Here is a 20,551-nt window from a genome sequence, read left to right as displayed (position 1 = left end):
ACATAAGTATGTTTCTGACTAGCTGTGCCTGCGACTTTGCGTAGTTATGTTGGTATTATATGGAGGTAAAGCACTTAATTCATCATCATCGTCAGCTGGAAGATGTCAAAGTCCTCTCTTCATTGTTGAAAGAAAATTACGAACAAATATATTTTTTAACGTTGATAAATCTTCCTTTGGCCACCAACCCATTTACTGCCAGGACGGGAAAGCGAAGATGGAGCACACAGACTTAGAAAGTACCTATTTACTCTGACCTTAAAAATACCCGGGTTGTATTTTTCAAGAAAAAAAAAGACTTATAGATAATATTTTTTTTCAATTACTAATAAGTTTTAAGAATGTGTAAAATTAATTTAGGTATATTTATTTTGCTGCGACGTAAATTTCACATTTCGAAAATATGTGTCTTGAAAAGGCTGGGTGGGTACTTAGTAGACCGTAGACAAAGGTTTTTAAATAAAATTAAAGCCAGGCCAGACACGGTTACAGCAGAATTCCTGCGGACGTAGCGTTGCTTTTAAAAAAAATACACGCAACATTCTGACTTTTATTCACTAGATAAAAGTCAACGAGAAAACGACTATTGGATTCCGATGAATAACCATTATATATTCGGATTCCTGGTGGTATTTTGAAAGTATACGAGTAAAACAATAATACCTTTTACAAAGATAAATATATTAAACTAGAATTTAAGACTCTGCTGTCTTCTTTAATGTGAGCAATTAAGTTCAAAGTTTTAATGTCCTTTGTATGACAAAAAAAGACTACAAGCATGATTGATATACAATTTAGTTTTTTTTTATGGAACAACCTGTTAATCTAGCACACGTATCACCTGATGGTAAGCAATCGCCGCCGCCCATGAACACTTGAAACACCAGAGGCGTTACAAGAGCGTTGCCGGCCTTTTGGGGCTTAGGAATTTAAGCGATGTTGGGGAATCGGGGATTGGGAAGGGGGGATTTGGGCCTCTGGTAACATCACTCACAGAACAAAACACAACGCAAGCGTTGTTTCACGTCTGTTTTCGGTGAGGCCGTAGTATCATTCCGATAGAGCCGGCCCATTCGTGCCGAAGCATGGCTCTCCCACACATATATTATATATTCTTGTATATTAGAGAACGACCCATCAGTTCTTTTATAAAATGATTGAATACAAAGGACACTGATTGCAATACTCGTACTGCTAATAGATCGAAGCTGCAAATTGAAAACCAATTTCACATTGTTCACATCGGAAATTAAACGTGAAGCCATATTATGCTAACAGTTTTATACACTAATGAGATAATTTTGTAAATATGTTGTCTAGTATAATGAACATTTATAAGTTTAAATCGTCAGCCCTAATGACTATTTCATTTGGCACGCAAACTTCTTAATCACTTTCACGGAACGTCTAATGGTTTACGTTGAAATTATTTGAGGAACGCATTATTGAGCCATTACATTCTACAAACGTTATTCATAAACAAATAGTAAAGCTAACGTTGTATGATGCATCATGATCATCAGCATAGTAGAAGCTGGAAACGCGTAATTATAGAAATCTAGAATTAATTCCTTAAGAAATCTAGAATTAATTCCTGAAGACGGGGTATGAAAATTAAAAATCTATTTAATCTTTCAGTTAGGTAATATTTTTGTTTAGGTATTTTTTTATGTTGTCCTATAACACGACAATACGACGATAAAACGAATGAAAGTTCAAAAGTGGAAGCAAATACGTCATTTCTACATACAAAACGTAACTAGCAGTGACGTCAGGCGATATTTCAAGTCAATATAACTTGGAAAGTATATGTTTCGGTAAGAAAATATGTGTCTATATTTTTTAAATAATCTACAAGATAGATTAGTCGTCTACCCTATTGATGCATCACTGCTCCCAGGTATACATATACATAGTTTTCTAGAAGCCTTATGTTTCTCAAGTAAATTGGATGAATCGAATGTGGGATCCTCAAAGAACCGAATTTCTAACTTCGTAGACGAAGACTCCTTACACAATACACAGGCTCTTTTGATACACGACACAGAGTGAGCTCAGCATGAACGAATCATCAAATTACTGATTATTTGATAGAACATAGTATTATTGAATTTATTTGTAATTTTCTCTGGTTTCACAGATTCGGTGCCTGATGATGCCTTATATGAATAATTCTAATATTCTTATTATTTTTCTTTTATCATTAGAACTTGAAACGGGATATTTACCATATTTATTTGTGTCTATGAATTTCCGATATTTCGACCCTGGTAAATATCCTGTCTTAAGTTCTAATGATAGTGTTAGTGACCATGTCAGTTTAAAAACTTATATTACCTTTTTTACCTATAAAATAACGACAGTATCTACAAGCCAAAGGTTTTATTACTTAACTTGGGAAAATACGATAAAACTGGATTTGAGTTAAAATGCTTCGAGTGTAATGTTTATTTAGAACTCTTATCTCGTTATCAGACCTTTACATTTCTCTTCACGTGGTATTTATAGTCAAAAACGTTGTGTAACCGATTAAATATCGTTCAGAAGTCCCCATTAAACCTATTGTCCAAGTTCTTTTTTAAAGGTTTTATTATTACAGGACTCTTATAAGTGGTGTGAGGATTTAAAACAATAGAAATTTATTACGAAGCAACCGCAAGAACGTCACAAAGGAGCGTAAAACAGAAAATTACTTAGAAGTAAGTATTTGCAATAATAAGAGATGTATATTTAATAAGTTAGGTACCGTTTGTTTTATTGAATCTAATAATTTTATTTAATAAACATTCCATCATACGGCCGTGGCGATGATGATAAAATATTCGTATAAAATTAAAAGCAAAGCATAAAGTAGTCGTGGCGTTAGAAGTAACAGTTACTGTTTAAAGTCTATGAATAAACTATCGAACGTTCGATTGTATGAAGACTAAACATTACTAGTTTAGTAGGTAGTACCTAGATGTATACTTACGACGTGAAATATCTCGGATGCTGATGTACCTACTACCTATGTAGGTACACATACATATACGAAAGAAGCTATGTTATACGCAAATCGGTTGTATTTTTTTTAATTTATCAAAGGACTTTGTCTCTGAGACATGCCAAGTACCATTAAAATCATCATAATTTATAAAAAAACAAAACTAAGTAGCTACTACTGGACTAAACAGAACAGAACAGTCTTTGAAATTATGTTCTAAACATTAATTTCACAAATTGAGTGCTTGTATTTAGTTAGTAGCATTCTATTATTTTTTCTTTTATTTGATAAGATCTTTCTTCCGAGGTGATTCATGATCACTAGATTTTTACAGCTACTGCTAAACAAAGGCCATGATAACCATGATAAGTTCCTTGGACATCGTTGTTAGGTAATAAAAAAAAATAGAGAACGCTGCTGCCCACCCGGTCGCCGTTTAAGGACATACACTGGTCCAGGGAATATAACAGTAAAACCAGTTACAGCTACAACAAAAAAGGGCCAAAGACAGGTCAGAAAAGTCATTGTCAGAATTTTCCGATATTTTCAACCTACGGATGAAATTGGATACGAAATTTGCTAACCAAAATAACCAGACCTATGTAGTATGATGTCTGATTTATAGTAACCTATTATAAAAAATACGAATACACTAAAATCATGTAAAAATCACTTCTAATACATTTTCTTAAGAATATAATCGCAACTAATACGAATACACTAAAATCATGTAAAAATCACTTCTAATACATTTTCTTAAGTTTCAAGTAACGTTACTATATGAAATGCGACAACAAAGAAATCAGTGATAACAAGACATACTTTGTTGACTCCGTTGCTATGGTAATTATCTCGTCCAAGTTTCTATGTAAATGCGTCGATTATATCGTTCAGCGATGGTACTCGCACCACTTTTCTAGATATTTCATCTGTTTGATAAACTATTTTTAATGTACTTTGATAACGATTAAAATGGTCACGTTGTTTACCAACTACTTATCTAGTGTAGCAAGGACTTGAATATAATCGCAACTAATGTTATATACAAACTAAAATTATAATCTTTATACTTCTGTATATGAAAACGGCTTAAAAATTAAGACAATGATCATTGAAGACCTTTTCATTGCTAATGATGTACGTTTAAAACAGTTTACGGTAGAATTTTCTGGAGTTTCATGAAAGAGTTTATTGTTTACATGATTTATACTGAAAAGGCACCATTAAAATCTGTAGTTATCGTGTAGGTACTTTGTAAAAATGTCAGCAATACAGTTTCTCACATATTGTATGTTTTATGTATGAATCTGTACTTTTCATTTACTCTCCATACAACGATCATACATACACGTAATATATACACATTGTACAATAGTACAAAATGTTCAGCTCACAATCTCATTTGCTAAACGATTATTATAGACTTTTTATTACTAGATTAGCAATTTAATTCCGGAACAATCTTACTATGGATTTCATTACTTTCAAAACTTGCTACTTTTCCTTAAAGTACATGTTACATAATAATATATTTATATGTACTTCTGGCTCACTGTTTTGTCGAAGATATAATGAATATCTATATAACACAGCAGATAGGTAACAATAAAATGTACGAACAACCTGTAACGGTTAACTCAAAAATATTATTCAAGTCGCAAATGGTACTAAATTCAAATGAACATAAATATTACAAATCCCAACAGTACAAACTCCCTACAATAACTAAATAATATGTAAACAACAGAGAACCAGTTGTAAATATTGATCATATTGTGTCAAAACACGATAACACGAAGTTTCATAAAGTTTAAAACTGTTCGGAGTTATACCTGCCGGTAACGACCCAATTCAAATTAATGTACCTTGAGCGGGAAGACCTAACTATGGGTGGGACTACACATTGGACGACGCTCCCTCGCGGCATAAGCAGTGAATGAATTGCTGACAGTTTTACATGCAGTGGCAACAATGTACAAGAACGACAGATCTGTTCCATTTTGACGCTTATGCTGTGCTGATAAGAACTAGGATAGTATGGTTGTCGTGCACATTTGTACGCAGCGTCGTGCTCCCACCACAACGCAAGCGCGGGGAGATGCGCGCGCATATATTCACCAGCGCTTCGCACGAACACCAGTCAATCCTTAGATCGCAAAGCGGCGCGATCGAATCAGTTGAGCGTTCCGATACTTCGCACACGAGCAACACTACGCTAGTTTCCGCGCGTTACGCAGCGATCGCGTTGGGGATTTGAATTAAGGTATTGTAAAAAATATTTTTTTCGATAAGTAAAGCTTAGGAATATTTTTTTGAAATACGTCGGAGTGCGTTCGGTGTTGTGCATATTTTATCAGTCGAGTGGTACGTCGTGCTCGTGCCGGGTGTGGAAACTCCCCGACGACCTGGCAGCACGTGCCCGCGGAGTGCTCGCGCCGCTCGACCACCACCATCCGGCTGCAATGCGAATTGCATCAGCTCCGACCAAAATATTTGTAGTTCACACCAAATGCGCTCGCGGTCTACATGCTTTGCGAACTTTTTTATGGCGAAATATTTGAAAAAGAACTAGCTCAGTCGAACTGTTTCAAAATATAATAACATGTAATGATTTAGACCTGCATCTAGTCTTGTATTCAAAGTAATGTTTATGTCCAACAACCAAATTATATCTCACAAAAGTTTTGCGCGAGGAAAAAGTTTTAAAGTAACTCGTTTGGTTAAATTTATAAAAGTAAACTGGATCTCGGTAAGTTTTAGGGCGACTGGAACCTGTCCAAATATTTAGGGATAAGAAACATGCTGAGACTCGTGACTTTTAACTCATAAAAGTGAACATGAAGTTTTTGAACTCGGATCGTAAATAAGTTTTAAAACATATATTTTGCATTAGGTATGATAAACCGTCGAATTAATATTTACTACGTAATAAATATTATTTTGTATTCATGGTAATGCGGCATCTTAGATGTAAACAGTGACTTAGTGCGCGCCTTAACTTTGTGTAAGTTATCTTAAAGTTCTGCGTGTGAACAACTTTAAATAAAAATGCGTAATTTTTTTATGAATATTCGACAGATTCTAAAGTAACGTAGGTCGCAGCGATTTTAAAGTTACGTTACTTTCGTACCTAAATGGTACATAGTTAAAACGAAATTAACTGACGTATAAAAAGATCGCTCAACTAAAATAGCACAGGTACCTTAATAAAATTAAACATGTTTGTTTGTATGTTAGAAGGAATAATAAACACATAAAATGTATATTAACCAATAAAAATAATATCGTATCAGCGTCATAAAATGTTTAAAATCGTTAATGGGTAGGGAGACGAGAAGGTTATAATAATCGTAGGCACTGATTATGTTACCAAAATTTAAGACAGGCAAAAAAAATGTTACTAAGAAGGCATAGGCAGGACGTGTGCAAAAATAATTATATTATAGGTACATACGAAATTTCTATGTACCAGTATTGTAAAATCACTAGATTGACGTAAAAATTCCGACTTATTCATCGTCACCTATATACAAAGAGAAAACCACACAATCTAGGGCAATTATTGTAATTTTTATATTGATCGCTGTTCACCCCAATTTCGTTTGTTGTTTGACAAACAGCTACAGATTTTTCCTCCAAAGGTAAAAGGTATTTACCGTTTTATAAGGAAACTCGTTAAAAGTAATTTATTTGTTAGTTTAGTAAAACTCGTGAAATTTTAACAATCGACTTTCCTTACATTATAGACTGATTATTAAACACAAAATCAAGATTACCATGTAAAAAATTCCCGCCTACAAATACTAGACAAATGAGGCATCCCACAAATTTCGCAGAAAATTTCATCATTTACCTTCGATAAAAGTTTAAATGCTCTGATTTTAACTCAATTTCTCCTAAAAGCCCGCCATTCAGCCAATCAAAAACGCCGGGCACAGCTATCAATGAGAAAATCTGTATTCAAAAGTTTATTTTTCACTGCAAAGCGTCAAAAGCTTTGAGAGTTGAAGGTGGAGTGGTATCTCATTCAGTGGCGCTGTTATTTCTGTTTCCATACGGGCTTGACTCGGTCATAGTTCGGTGTTTAGGTATTTGGAAAAGCGATAAAATGTGTAAATAAAATAATATTCAAGTGGCGGATGCGGCCGAGTTTCAGTTACTGCGGACGAGAGGTCAGTAACATTCGTACGAGGAACGCACTATCATCACAGGGAACACCCGAGCAATAAAAACAAAGAAAATAATGAATCACTCGTCCTCCGTCGTACGGTCGACGGGTAAATAAACCAGATTTATTTTTGGGTCCAAAAACCTTCAATCGATCGTAAGTTCTATTCTCGTAGCGCTACTCGTACCAACCCGTGGTGTAGATCAACTGACTTTTCACCTAACACGAAAACTATTTGAATAACTGTCGTAATATGATGTTTGTAAATGTTTTGTACATTGCCCGAACCTTTCTTACCGTTCATAAATTCTATGTAGGTAGGTACTAGACCCTTTAGCGGAGCAAACTGTGTCAAGGGTTTATACACAAATGGTATGCACGATATCGCAAGAAATACCCTGCGTTAACTATTCGAACTTGTACATTGTTCACTGCCGAGGAAGTACCTACGTCGCATGCTGGATAATACAAATATTGAAATGTTCTTACAATGGCCCAATGTAACAATAGGAAATTTTAATCAGAGAAAGTAGTTAGGGTAGCTATACTTTAATAATGGAATTTCTTCGGTCGGATACGCGACGAGCATTTTCTTAATTTTCGCAAGGATTATCGTATCGTTTCTCGAAAAAGGCGTGATACTGTATTTAAACGATAAACAAGTAAGGAAACCGTTTAATTTTTCGCTTCAATGAAACTTAATATGCTAACCCATAAACACATAAGTACTCGTTTATGCCTAGGCTAAGATGAATAAACGCAGCGAGAACAATCATACGTCTAAGTAAGTAGGCTTGAATGGAAAATCGCCACAGTAGATTATGGTGATAACTACTCAATACTATTGCTATTATTGTATATTTATTACTAATTGCTTTGAAATATTTATTTAATGATTTGTAAAACTAAACTACAATCAGTAATTGCTTGTTTACATAGCTCGTTAGTACCTAATGACTTTGCCTTTAAATGACTATAGTAAACAAATTAAGTATCAAAGATTCCCTATTAACGATGCTTAACGACCTATTTGCTGATTTTATGGCAGTATCACTTAGTGACAAAAGAAATTAAACGTAATTACGGTGACTAAGTGACGAGAGAAATATGGTATTTCGAAACATTTCTTTTCGCTGAAACTATAATTAAGATAACGAGTCTGAACAGAAAAACTTTTTAATTTCGAAAAGACACACGGTTAACTGTCTGACCCAAATACAATTCCGCGTACAGTTTTTCTTATAAGTGGCGAGGTGGTACAAAAAGTGCCCATTTAAAACGCAAGGTAATTTACCAGAGCCGCTTATTAGCCCCACTGAACTTCCGGAAACATTTGCGTCGTTTTTATTCATAGTATTATTATTCTCAAGTCGAGGTTACGAGGACTTTAGAATTATAATTTTAATTAGCAATCAGCTGACTGGATTTATCTTCGGCAATCTATCAGCGGCCGACGGTTGCCACCTACCTCGCCAGTCCGCTCCGGTGTGGCCACTGTTATCGTTCGCTCTAACACTTGTTTTGAATGTTATCAGTAAATCCGCCCGCGTTGTTGATCCCTTGACCTAAAAATAAATGCGATCATTATTGCGTAAATTGTCATTAATCTATTCGCCTTCAGTACAGATAATAGTATAATCAGTTGAGTGCTGTTTGTGACAAGAACGTCGCAGTACTTGAGCTTATCCATCTCGTCTGATATCCAATCATTTGGTAATCAAGCATTGACTCTTGTACTGTGAAATTACTTCGCGATGTTCAAACAGGCAACACAGCTATCCCTAGTGGCTGCATACAAACAGGGAAATGATGCCACATCCCGGAATGATATCAATCTCAATGATATACAGTTTGTTGAGTTAACCGTTGCGTTTATAACTACGCCGTGCTATTTTTATTAACCAAACTAGCCCAAGGGCCGCACAAACATTTTGTTGAAATACCAGTAATTTCATAATTCCGCTTCGCATGTCTAAACACTCTTGTAAACAAAGTTGTTTTTGTTATTGTAGAACCACATATTATTCTCATTTCCAATGTTTACCATGATTTTCCTAGTAATTCTGAGATAAAAAATTCATAGAAATACCTACCTACATAGTAAACAGTTTTTTTATGAATATAACAACGAAGTCCCAAAATTTTCTAAAACCTCAATAATTACAATCGAGATCCGGAACAGTAACATGAATTAGAAATATCAGGGTTATTTTTTATGAGAGTAATAAAAAATATCAATTCGATTGTATTTGTTGATATTTCAACATATATTATTATGCAATAAAGCATCGAACCGTCATTTAGTGGGATCGGCTCCGTTCGGCGTAATATCTTCAGGTCAAGACCGTTTCGATGTCTCGCAAAAACAGTTTTGTTAATGACGAAACGAGTTGTACGTGTACCAGTCACTCGATAACCTATATGGATATATGATAATGACATACTTTGTGACGATTAGGTACTCGATATACATAAGAAAATGTAGGTACATTCGCACATTACTTATCAGTACTGTGCTAGATTTCTAGTGCAGTTTCTGAAAGAAGGCTAATTCAATTTGAACAAGGACAACTACAATAATAATTATCACAAATCATACACGTCTTTATTACCACTCGTCTTACTTCATTTGTATATAAATGTGGTTCTGCGCAGGTAGCTTCGAGGTGCATCTAATCTATACATATAATAAAATCGTAGAAAAGTGCTGTCTGTACATTGAAAATAAAAATAAAAAAAATAGCAGGGGTTATTGTTATGTCGATGTCGAACCCAAAAATGTAATTAACTTTTTTTTTGTCTGTTTGTCTGTTTGTCTGTGCGCGCTAATCTCAGAAACAGCTGATCCGAGTTGGATGCGGTTTTCACGAATATATTGTGGTATGCTTCAATTTACATTTAGTGTTTGTTTCATGTCAATCGGTTCATAAATAAAAAAGTTATGTCAAATTAAAGAATCACGTCGAACTCTATTCTATGCTTATACCATTAATCTCCGCAACTATTTGACGGATTTGGTTGAAATTTGGTACAGATATAGTTTAGAACCTTAGAAAGGACATAGGATAGTTTTTATTTCAAAAAATAAAAATAAACGTTAAATTTCGTTACATTCATTTGGTTGGGTATCGGCCGAGCGCTTCGGTACTGTTGTGGAAATAGTGTACTATAAGTCGTATGATTATTTGTCTGCAGTGGTCCTGCTGTTTCGTGTATTCTAAATTGGTTTCGTTGTATTTGTCTATTAAAAAGTTTATTTGTTGAGTTTTCCTGGTTTTCTGGTTAAATTATTTAACGTAGGTTTAGTTTGATATCGATTATTAGTAGTTACTGTAGTTAGTTTGTTTAATAAAATTTTAAGTCTATAATTTATAAATTAATTATATTTAAGTCGTCTCTTTTAAATTATTTAGTTTAAGCTTGGTTATTATAGCATTGAGGATAGGTTGTAATATAATTTCTTTTTTAATTGTTATAAATTCGTAATTCGTAGCTTTCTTTAGTTTTAAGTTAGTTTTCATCTTAAGTTCGGAAAGATTATAATATTTCTTTAGTTTAAGTCCGTTTTTAAACTATTTTTTCAATGCCTTAAGTGAGTATACATCTATTAAATTCAAACGCAGAGCTTTATGTTGATTTTTGAGGAGTTCCCTAGAATATCTTCCACATCTCATTTTTGAAGAGATCCCGCGAAATCGGGAACTATGTGGTTAAAACCAAAAATTTGCCGGAAGTCACTATTCCACGCGAACGAAGTCGCGGGCTATAATAAATCTGTAGAAGGGTCAATTCTGCTCATTAAAAATATAGAAAAAATAAATAGGGTGTTACTGGATCGATACCAAACCCAAATATGTGATTATAATTTTTTTGTCTGTCTGTCTATATATGTTCAGGCATCACGTGAAAACTAACGGTTTGATTTCGATGAAACTTGGTATAATTATGTCTTATTATTCTGGACATAAAATAGGTTACTTTTTATCCTGGAAAAATACGTAGAAAAAAAACTTTATTTTTCAGTTTTATTCTGCTCAACAGCAGTAGCTCAATAGAGGGATCTCCTTAATTATTATGGGCCTCGCCGTATTTGGGTCCAATAGATATTTATAAGATGTCATTGTCAGAGTTACTCAAAATGGAGAAATAAAACTTCCACGCGAAGACCGACATCCGCGCGGACGGAGTCGCGGGCAGAAGCTATATAGAATAAATTTCGTCGAAGACTGCCTTGACATTTATTAATCATACATATCGGCTCCGTCGGAACAAAGTGGCATACTGTCGAGATTTGAGATCAAAACATAAAGGTACATGAACTGCATAGATATCAATGACCGAATTATTCTCGTTCTTTGTTAGCCGCGCTTTATCTCCGATCTTTAAATAAGTGCGTAAGCTGGGTTCTACGTTTTCTTTGTTAGCCACCGCTTTGGAACGTTCTGTTTTATCTTTGTTCGATTACATGTTACATAAATTTCTCCGAAAGAAAATATCAAACAAAGTGCAGTTTGAAGGTAGATAAATACATAAAAAATATACAGGACTTTTATAATCGGCACATTTATGAGACCGGAACTAAGGAAACAAACAAAGACTTGTTTGTTTAGGTCCGCAAAGCCGGCTACTGGCAGCGGTTCACGCATTATATTTTTCCGCACGTGAACTAAATATAACACGTTCTAAATAATAAAGAAGCAGTCGACCGCTGTAACGCGTCGGGCGTTGAGCATCAGCTGAGCACACCGCAGCTAGTGACCTAACACGAAAGCGCTGCGTGCAACAGTCATCGCCCTCTTTTTGATGACAAGGCCAAGGACAGGACTGTGCAATACATAATAAACATAATAAACAAACGCAAAGCGTACTGTGAGTAATGTACTAGCTGTTCAAGTCCACCGCATAAAGGCTTTGTGATCCTATCATTACCGGGTACTTACGCATGAACATCACATAGCTAGGCAACGTGACTCCCGCGTAGGCTCACCGTGCTAAGTACAATACTAATAAATTGTCACTAATCAGTCAAATGTCACGCTTAAGACTAGTGATCCATTGTGATGCAGGCACGACCAGCATAATAACTAGTTACTTACGTAGACAGAACATCCGATCTATGAAAGAAAAATTGCGTCACTATTATCACCATATCGACATCGGCGTAATACAAATGAGCCATTACATTAACCTACATAGATAAAATGGAACATGTAAAATGTCAACACTTGATAACGGGAGTGTACAAAACACTCGATACGAAAACATCGATGTATTGTAATTACCCACACTGTACTAAGTGAAAACAGAAAGACAGTGATCAGTGTTTTATAAATAACGTGGCACGCTTTGGATTTCTTGTACATTTCCCTTATGGTGGTCTCGAATTCTGCATATCATACGATTGCACGTGAATAGTCGCATGCACATAGAAACTGTAAATTACGCTTCACTGCTCAGTCATCACACACGTAATGTGTAATGTAAATTATAGATTGCGCTATTTCTATTAATACCTTCAGTTGGCATGTTATTGCTATGCTATTGAATTACAATCGCGCCATTATTGTCAGTTTCGTGACACCTACTTATTTATTAGCCACATTCGTTCTCATTATATGATAGATAGATTGATATCAATTAGAATCGCGCACACATCGGCTACTGGGCTGCTGAGATTTTAGGGCATAGATAGTACCTCCCATTCCAACCATTGCATTCCACAACGCATACACATACATAACATACAGGTATACCTATGTCAGTGTCCTATATATCTGAAAATTCAGTTAACACAACATATACAGAGTCATCTTCGGCTATTACCTTCTGGTAATAACCTGAAGAAAATGGTTCTGATCTTGGCAATGTTTGATAATCGTGAATGTAGTGTGTGTTCAAAAAATCGACACTAGTAATATTATTTGCCAAGCCTATTATGTCCATTATCACTCGAACAACATTTCGTAAAGGCAATGGAGTTGTAAAAGTAAGTAAACATGGGTGGTCATTCGGTTTATCACGGTCAGAAAGCAAAGCAATAACCATAATAACGGGGCACTCAACGTAATGTGGAGCGAAGTGTAATAAGAAATTAATAACGCCAAACTTTGGCCCTGCGGTGACTACCAAACAATGCTAATGACTATTATGTCAATCGATCGAAATATCGAACCGACTTAACCTTGCTTTCTATTTATAGATAACAACTAATGTTCCAAACATTGTTTGCTATTTACTATTCTACTACAGTAAAAAGTTTTAGGTATAATAATTATGGATTTATAGTTTCCCTGAAAATTGGCATTCAGCATTACACCGTGAAACTTGCTTGTTAGACATAAATCATGCGCGTGGTGTTATCGTGTATCGCAACTGGTCATCAAGAAAGTTTCCGAGCAATCGGGAATTTTCCCAGATCATACTATTTGCCAATAAATAGCCATTAGTTGCGCTACGAGTTTTTCAGTTTATTTGTTTACGTACGTGTACGTACGTACTAATGACGCGGTATCTACTCGCGTATAAGATGTAGATATTTCATCTAATACGTGTTTCAGCTAAAATACTAGTTACTCATAGAAAATCTATGAATAGTACTTATAAAGCTAAACATCTACAATTTATTTCATTAGGTATATAGTGTTTTATTGGAAAATTTCTTAAGAAAACTGCTAGTACCATCCAGGTTATTTTAGTCCACGTAACAACTTTGTTGAAGAACGTTCTATTTGCCCGCGTTTTCCCTATCTAGTTGTTTCGCTCAAAGTCGTTTCAGTTCGCCCGTGACTGTGGCATTACGTTGCGTGCGCGGTGCACACTGCTGGGTGAACATACGCAGAGTTCCTCGTCATCGCTGTTTGGGCAACGCGCCAATCGATTTCGTGAAATTACCGTTGTTATGTGTCAAGGGTCTGTTTATTTTATTGCTACACGGGGATAACTTACCCAGAAAATGAAACAAATAAGATTTATCTTCACTTAACGTCATGCCAATTACCAATAATGCCCTGTGGCTTTGCCTCTCAACCATATTGACATAATCAACCAACAATCTGATTTAAAATAAATTAGCATTAATTTAATATTTTAAAACATTATAATTTATTTAAAATATTTCTTTGTTCTGTTCTTTACTTAAACTTCCGATTAAAATAAGATTTTTTTTTCCTCATTCACGGATATAAATCTCGATGTATAAATAAATAAATAATATAAGCTTACAACGCAATTAATGTGCTCCACACAACATGTTTCTTTTATTGACTTATTATAGGCATTTATTTATAGTATTTCAAATGTCAAGGAAAATATATGTAAATATTAAGTATAAGGTACAATCTAGTTCCAAATACTTCTATCTTAATATCAAGAATCTGTAACATCAAGAATATATACAATTTAAACTGTTCAACCCAGCCAGTACTGTACTCTCGTAAGATGTTAAAAATTGGCGATATTTCTCATTAATAATATCTTTGTAATAATGTATACTATACCAAGTTATGTTGTTATATTATATTATATTATATATTGTTAGCTAAAGTAACTATATAGTAATAAAACGTCAGTATCTCAGTATGTTTATCTACCAGCTTTTTTCACTGACACACAGTTTATTTCCTACTATACGACGTATATTGATTTATTTATGTTCCGACTTTTCCTTCTCTAACATCTACATATTATTTATACGATGTTTTAGTACATGTATCTATGAATATATTTCTTAGAAGTGAAAACTAAATGTATTCTCTTTTGTTACAGATTTGTACGTTTTTATAAGGCGCAAAGATGACTGACGCACACGCGAAAATAGAAGGTAAGGCTTGTACGAAGGGCGTTCTACACGATTACACGTAGATTTCTATTATTATACACACTAGGACCACATACAAGGCGTATATTTAGGATTTTCTTTCTAATAGAAACATACCTAGTTTGTATAGCAATCGAACCGAAATTCATGGGATTCATAAACATTACTGGCAGAAAGTGAGTGTAGTAAACATCTATATCTGTATATATCCATGAAAATCAGACCAGATGTTCTACTTCGTTTTGTAATATCAGTTCAGGCGAACCAGTCAACGCAAAAGAGTTAACTCCAAGACGGATTGTGTACAAACATGCGTGTACAATAACTCAATTTCAATGGACAACCGTTTAGCAAGCGCACTCCATTATAGCTCTTATCCGTATGAGGCAAATCATTCCCCCTAACGTCTTTGCTAGTCTACTAACATTCCTGCTACATACACATAAGGCTCATTTTCCAGTAGCTACACAAAATGCATCGCAATCTAAATTTTTAATGCACTCACGAAAATTGACCAAATACTGCGTAAGATTGTAAGATAGTAAACGCATCGTGAATGTGAATCTTACTTAGTTGGTCAATGTCTGGCGCATAGTATTGAGAAAACTCAGTTCTACAACAACGAGAAAATTTTAAATACTGTGACAAATTCGCATTACTGCGCCAATCTATAGTAGGCATAAGATTATGTTACGTAGGTATTATGTAGGTTTTAGGCGACGTGAAACTTGTATTAGACAGGTACACTAAAACGTTGTAGCTTCCACCTTTCATTGAAGATTTATGCTCCACATTGTTTCAAAATTCCACTACAAAGTAGGTCGACAAAAGATTCGTTCAGGCACTTTCGGTCTTGGTCTTTGTTTAACGAGCCCTTTTTTAATTAAAACGAAAAGGTAAACTTTTGACTAGCCCGACTTGAAACATTCATTCGCTAAATGGAAAGTTAACTGCACTATTTGTGGAGTAAAGTAAGAACGATTCACAGTAATAATGTGGGCAACGTTTCAGTGGAATGAAATAGTTAATTCAGCGACATTAATCCTTTGACAAGGTTCTAATTGTATGAATGTACGGCAAAGGGACTCAATTACAGTGGTCGGCGTCGGTGTGTGTTACGGAATATTACGGTCACCGCAGAATGTAACCCACACCAGCCCGTACCTTGTGAGCTCATCAAAGAGGCTCACTGGTGTAATGCAAAGCTGTGAGCAGTGTGTGCAAAGGTCAGCACTGCAACAGCATAGTATCAGTTAAAATCCTCAACGACATTATGTATTTTGCACATAAATGGAAATGTAGATTCCTGATTCCTTTAACAAATACACGCACTTTTTGCATTTTTCAATCCAATTAATGAATTCTTTGAATTTTAATTATTATAAAAATAGAGTTGGGATTAAAATGAAAAATAGAATTCAGCTAATCCCCATGACGTTCCGCTAAAGCCTCTTAGTCTGGGTTTCCATGTTTTGGTTTATTCTCGGAAACACACTTTTCATAGTGGTTCTCTAAACAGTTTAAGTTCCGGGAATGAGAAATTATCTAGTTTATATAAAAATGGTTACTTACGTAAAACACAAGTGACCGAATAACGACGGGGTATTGATATATTTTAATGAAAGTAGAAGAACAATTACAATTCCAAATAATGTCTGTAATAACAAAATCTATTTTATTTAACAGATAACCCGAAGATTTTATCCGGCCCAGTGCTGGTCAACTCGCCTAATGCGGTTTTGTCGAAAACCCTGTTGGGAAGGTACAATGACCTCCCTATTCCTGCGGACAAAATTTTGGCGACATACATCTGGATCGATGGAACTGGAGAGCATCTGCGTTGCAAAGATCGCACCCTGAGCTTCATTCCAAAGCAACCCAAGGGTGAGTGTCCTCAAATTGCGTTCATCATCGCTCGTTTGTGCATCAACATATTTACATGAACACAAACTCGGTCCCGGTTTTTAAATCATATACATCACTGGTTAAACACTGAAGTGGCACATCCTATGAAATGAGAGAGGTTTTATTACATCCTCATTAACAAACCAATTAGCACAGTTTCGGTAAATTGTTCAGCCTTCGGTGAAACGAGCTGATCTGTAAACAACATGGCGCCGTAACATAACAACGGTTATATGATCATGTAACAGTTATTACAATACTACATGCAGCTACATTAGATCCATTTATCTAAATCTGGCTACATAATGCCTAAAATTACACCGGCTTATATTTATATACAGACACAGCCATGAGGGCACTTTAACATCCAACAAAAACATATGTAATTATAGCCACAAATAAAAACAGTAACCCACTTCCATCACTACTGCTTTTGATGAAAACTTAAAAGGTTTCAAAGCAATATTGTCCAGAAGCAGACGTATAAATGTTACGATAGATTTCATTCAATATTCTTAGTTCATTGGAAAGTTGTTGTTCACAGTAAATTAAGTGTCCACGCCTGATAGAGTGCCTTCATGTTCATTATGTTAGAGTAATTGAGTGTGAGTGAGTACATTAGTTTATGTCATATTATATGTAATTTATGTTTGACAGATCTACCGATTTGGAACTTCGATGGCAGCTCCACCGGACAGTCGGACGGGCACAACTCTGATACATTCCTGTATCCCCGCGCCATTTATCGGGACCCGTTCAGACGTGGCAACCACATCCTCGTCATGTGTGACACGTACAAATACAACATGGAGCCCACAGGTGCGTTCATTAAAATTCTGCACAATACAAATAGAATGCCTTTGGTCTTCCAATTTCAATAGCATTCTGCACCAGCCTACGATATTATTTTCTAATACAGTAAATGAAGTATTTTGGTTTTATGTTTTTGTCAATTCAATAAGACAGTAGCAATAACAACAGAACAATATCAATAACGTTTTATTATTTTCAAATCTTCCGATTAAACTTGATATGGTATGTGACAGTGTGTGTGTGTGTGAGTATTAAGTGGCGTTATATTAGTCATCGCTGCTTCGCAATCGCAATTAATTACACATTTATGGTAATTGCATGACAGCACGACCTGCGCATTGTTTTACTTATTTTAGATTAGGTATATTACCACATAGTGCACGGGTCAGCGGTAACTGTACCGAATACGTAATGTAGCCCACAAGCCACATATTTTAGATCATGTTCCGATTCCGAACCACCTAATTGGCGACAGATCTTCGATAATAAATTTATTCTATGTTTTCCACAGAGACTAACCATCGCATCAAGTGCCAGGAGGCATACGATAGGTGCAAGGATGATGAGCCATGGTTTGGCATTGAGCAGGAGTACATCTTGCTTGACTCGGACCTGAGGCCCTTCGGATGGCCCCCAGGTGGCTTCCCCCCACCACAAGGCCCATACTACTGCGGTGTTGGCGCCAATAAGGTGTTCGCCAGGGATCTTGTCGAGGCACACTACAGGTAAATAAATTACTCCACCATCCCAACGGGAACCCAAATATCAGATTTATCAAAGAATATACACGCTTTGGCCACAATTATTTCATACTTCACTTTCCCTTTACAGATGTTGTCTATTTGCTGGCGTCCCCATTTCGGGTACCAACGCTGAGGTCATGCCCTCCCAATGGGAGTTCCAAGTGGGTCCCTCTGTGGGAGTGACCGCTGGCGACGACCTGTGGGTCGCTCGCTACATTCTGAACAGGCTCGCTGAGGAGTATGGAGTCATTGTCAGCTTTGACCCCAAACCAGTCCAGGACTGGAACGGATCTGGAGCTCATACCAACTTCTCTACCAAGAAGATGCGTGAGGACAACGGTATTATGTAAGTATCTATGATACCATTGACGTACACTTTTATAAACTCCCTGATTTACTTAGTGAAAAGTTTCATTACGACCGCGCGATGTTCAGTTTAACGAAACAATCGACTATTACATTTTAATTTATTTAATAACACCTTTCGACACCGTTCGGTGCGTTGTTCAACTGGCACGAGTAGTAGCAACGATGTTACGTAGTCACAGACCACTACTGTGCACGACTTTACTAACAATTTTGTTTATTTTCAGTGAGATCGAGAAGGCCATAGACAAGCTGTCTAAAGTCCACATGAAGCACATCAAGGTGTACGATCCTCGCGGAGGAAAGGACAACGAGAGACGTTTGACCGGTCTCCATGAAACCGCCAGTATTAATGACTTCAGCGCTGGTGAGGGTCCAGAACTAACTAAATGAGAATCACATAATTTACTCGAGGCTTAAAAAGAAAAAGACTCTAATGATTTTTTATTTGTCAGGTGTCGCTAACCGTGGCAGCAGCATCAGGATACCGCGGACTGTGGCCGAGGAGAAGAAGGGCTACTTGGAGGACCGTCGACCGGCCTCGAACTGCGACCCGTACGCTGTGATAGATGCGCTGATGCGCACCTGCATACTCAACGAATAACAGTGGCGCATCCCCCGCCAGGCCACTCCTGCGCCACGTGTCAGCTAGCGAACACATCACCAATAATCCGTCTATTAAGTTCGTGCCTGGTTGCCAACGCAAGCTGTATGTACCTGCACCGATGTGCGTTATTGAACCTCTTCCATTTAGTGATATACATATACCGCAAGAGCAACACCAAGTAACGTTTTGTATAGACATTTACCTTATAATAATAATTAATATATTCACTAGCGACAACAAATCGAATAATTATGGCCTATAGGTATTCAATAGATTATTCAATTAAGACATTAAGATTATTCAATTTATATTAACTATAAAATAAAAATCAAAGGATAATAGATAAATTAAACCGACACGTGATAGAGGTAGTGCGTTTAAAAGGACCATATAAGATATTAATATATTGTATAAGTAGGTAAATATTTCTACGAATATTATGTGATATTTAAAAATTGTTATTTTGATGTTAAATAGTTTAATTGTATACAAATAACCACATATCATTATTTTTAACAAATTCATTTAATGCATAGTTGCAAATTAGTTGTAGAGAATAACATGAAAGAGAACACATGAATTGCTTGACATATTATGTACTAACAAGATAACTGCAGATAATTACAATGTCCGGATGATAATATTACGAGTATAGGATCTACCAGTATGTTAATGTTAAAGGTAGTTTACGTGCAATTCATTTGCAAATATTTTAGAGTATAATAAAGTAAAGAGAACCGCAAGAGCCTTTCAAGAGTTCAAGCACTTATGAAGTATGTCTAAACGTGAACACCATGTACACTCGTGTAGAGCACAAAAAATTATATTCCTATCGTCTGAATAAAACTATTTATGCTATTATATGTATAAGATGTTTAAAATTGTTTTGCATGCATCGGAAATTGGTATGATTAACAAAATGTAAGCGTATAAGAAATGTTGTTATAAAATACGAGATATTATAAAAAAATAAACATACTTTGTTGTACTAGTTATGTTTTTGTTATTTTTGTTTAAGTTCCTGCCCTTACCCAGTCCCACAATGGAATCGTCCATTAATGATTATGATCAACTTTATACGTATTTCAGAAATAAAATCAGGTCACAAGTTTTCCATCATAATATTGAAATAAGAACGAGACGAACGCAT

At 35.7% G+C, this 20,551-nt stretch overlaps 1 protein-coding gene across 2 annotated transcripts; it reads left to right on the top strand.

Annotated features, from left to right (window-relative positions):
- Positions 1-4,704: 4,704 nt before the first annotated feature.
- LOC118273974 (glutamine synthetase 2 cytoplasmic) lies at positions 4,705-20,392 on the top strand. 2 transcript variants are annotated; one of them, XM_035591312.2, is made up of 8 exons: positions 4,705-5,246; positions 14,916-14,970; positions 16,654-16,851; positions 17,530-17,691; positions 18,197-18,410; positions 18,517-18,774; positions 19,022-19,161; positions 19,250-20,392. In XM_035591312.2, the coding sequence occupies exons 2-8, from the start codon at positions 14,943-14,945 to the stop codon at positions 19,396-19,398; spliced, it is 1,149 nt and encodes a 382-aa protein (XP_035447205.1). In that variant the 5' UTR covers positions 4,705-5,246; positions 14,916-14,942; the 3' UTR covers positions 19,399-20,392. The 2 variants fall into 2 exon arrangements, with proteins under 2 accessions (XP_035447205.1, XP_050560380.1); XM_050704423.1 differs by lacking the exon at positions 4,705-5,246 and adding an exon at positions 5,344-5,732.
- Positions 20,393-20,551: the final 159 nt, after the last annotated feature.

Source organism: Spodoptera frugiperda, chromosome 25 (genome assembly GCF_023101765.2).
Source record: "Spodoptera frugiperda isolate SF20-4 chromosome 25, AGI-APGP_CSIRO_Sfru_2.0, whole genome shotgun sequence".
Taxonomy (NCBI): domain Eukaryota; kingdom Metazoa; phylum Arthropoda; class Insecta; order Lepidoptera; family Noctuidae; genus Spodoptera; species Spodoptera frugiperda.
This window is presented reverse-complemented; position numbering and strand designations above follow the sequence as displayed.

What these genes read in the sequence shown, in the direction of transcription:
- LOC118273974 (XM_035591312.2), top strand. Translation starts at nt 14,943, where the DNA reads ATGACTGACGCACACGCGAAAATAGAAG. An exon ending in CGCACACGCGAAAATAGAAG is followed by an intron (nt 14,971 to 16,653) that starts GTAAGGCTTGTA and finishes TTTATTTAACAG; the next exon opens with ATAACCCGAAGATTTTATCC. An exon ending in CATTCCAAAGCAACCCAAGG is followed by an intron (nt 16,852 to 17,529) that starts GTGAGTGTCCTC and finishes TATGTTTGACAG; the next exon opens with ATCTACCGATTTGGAACTTC.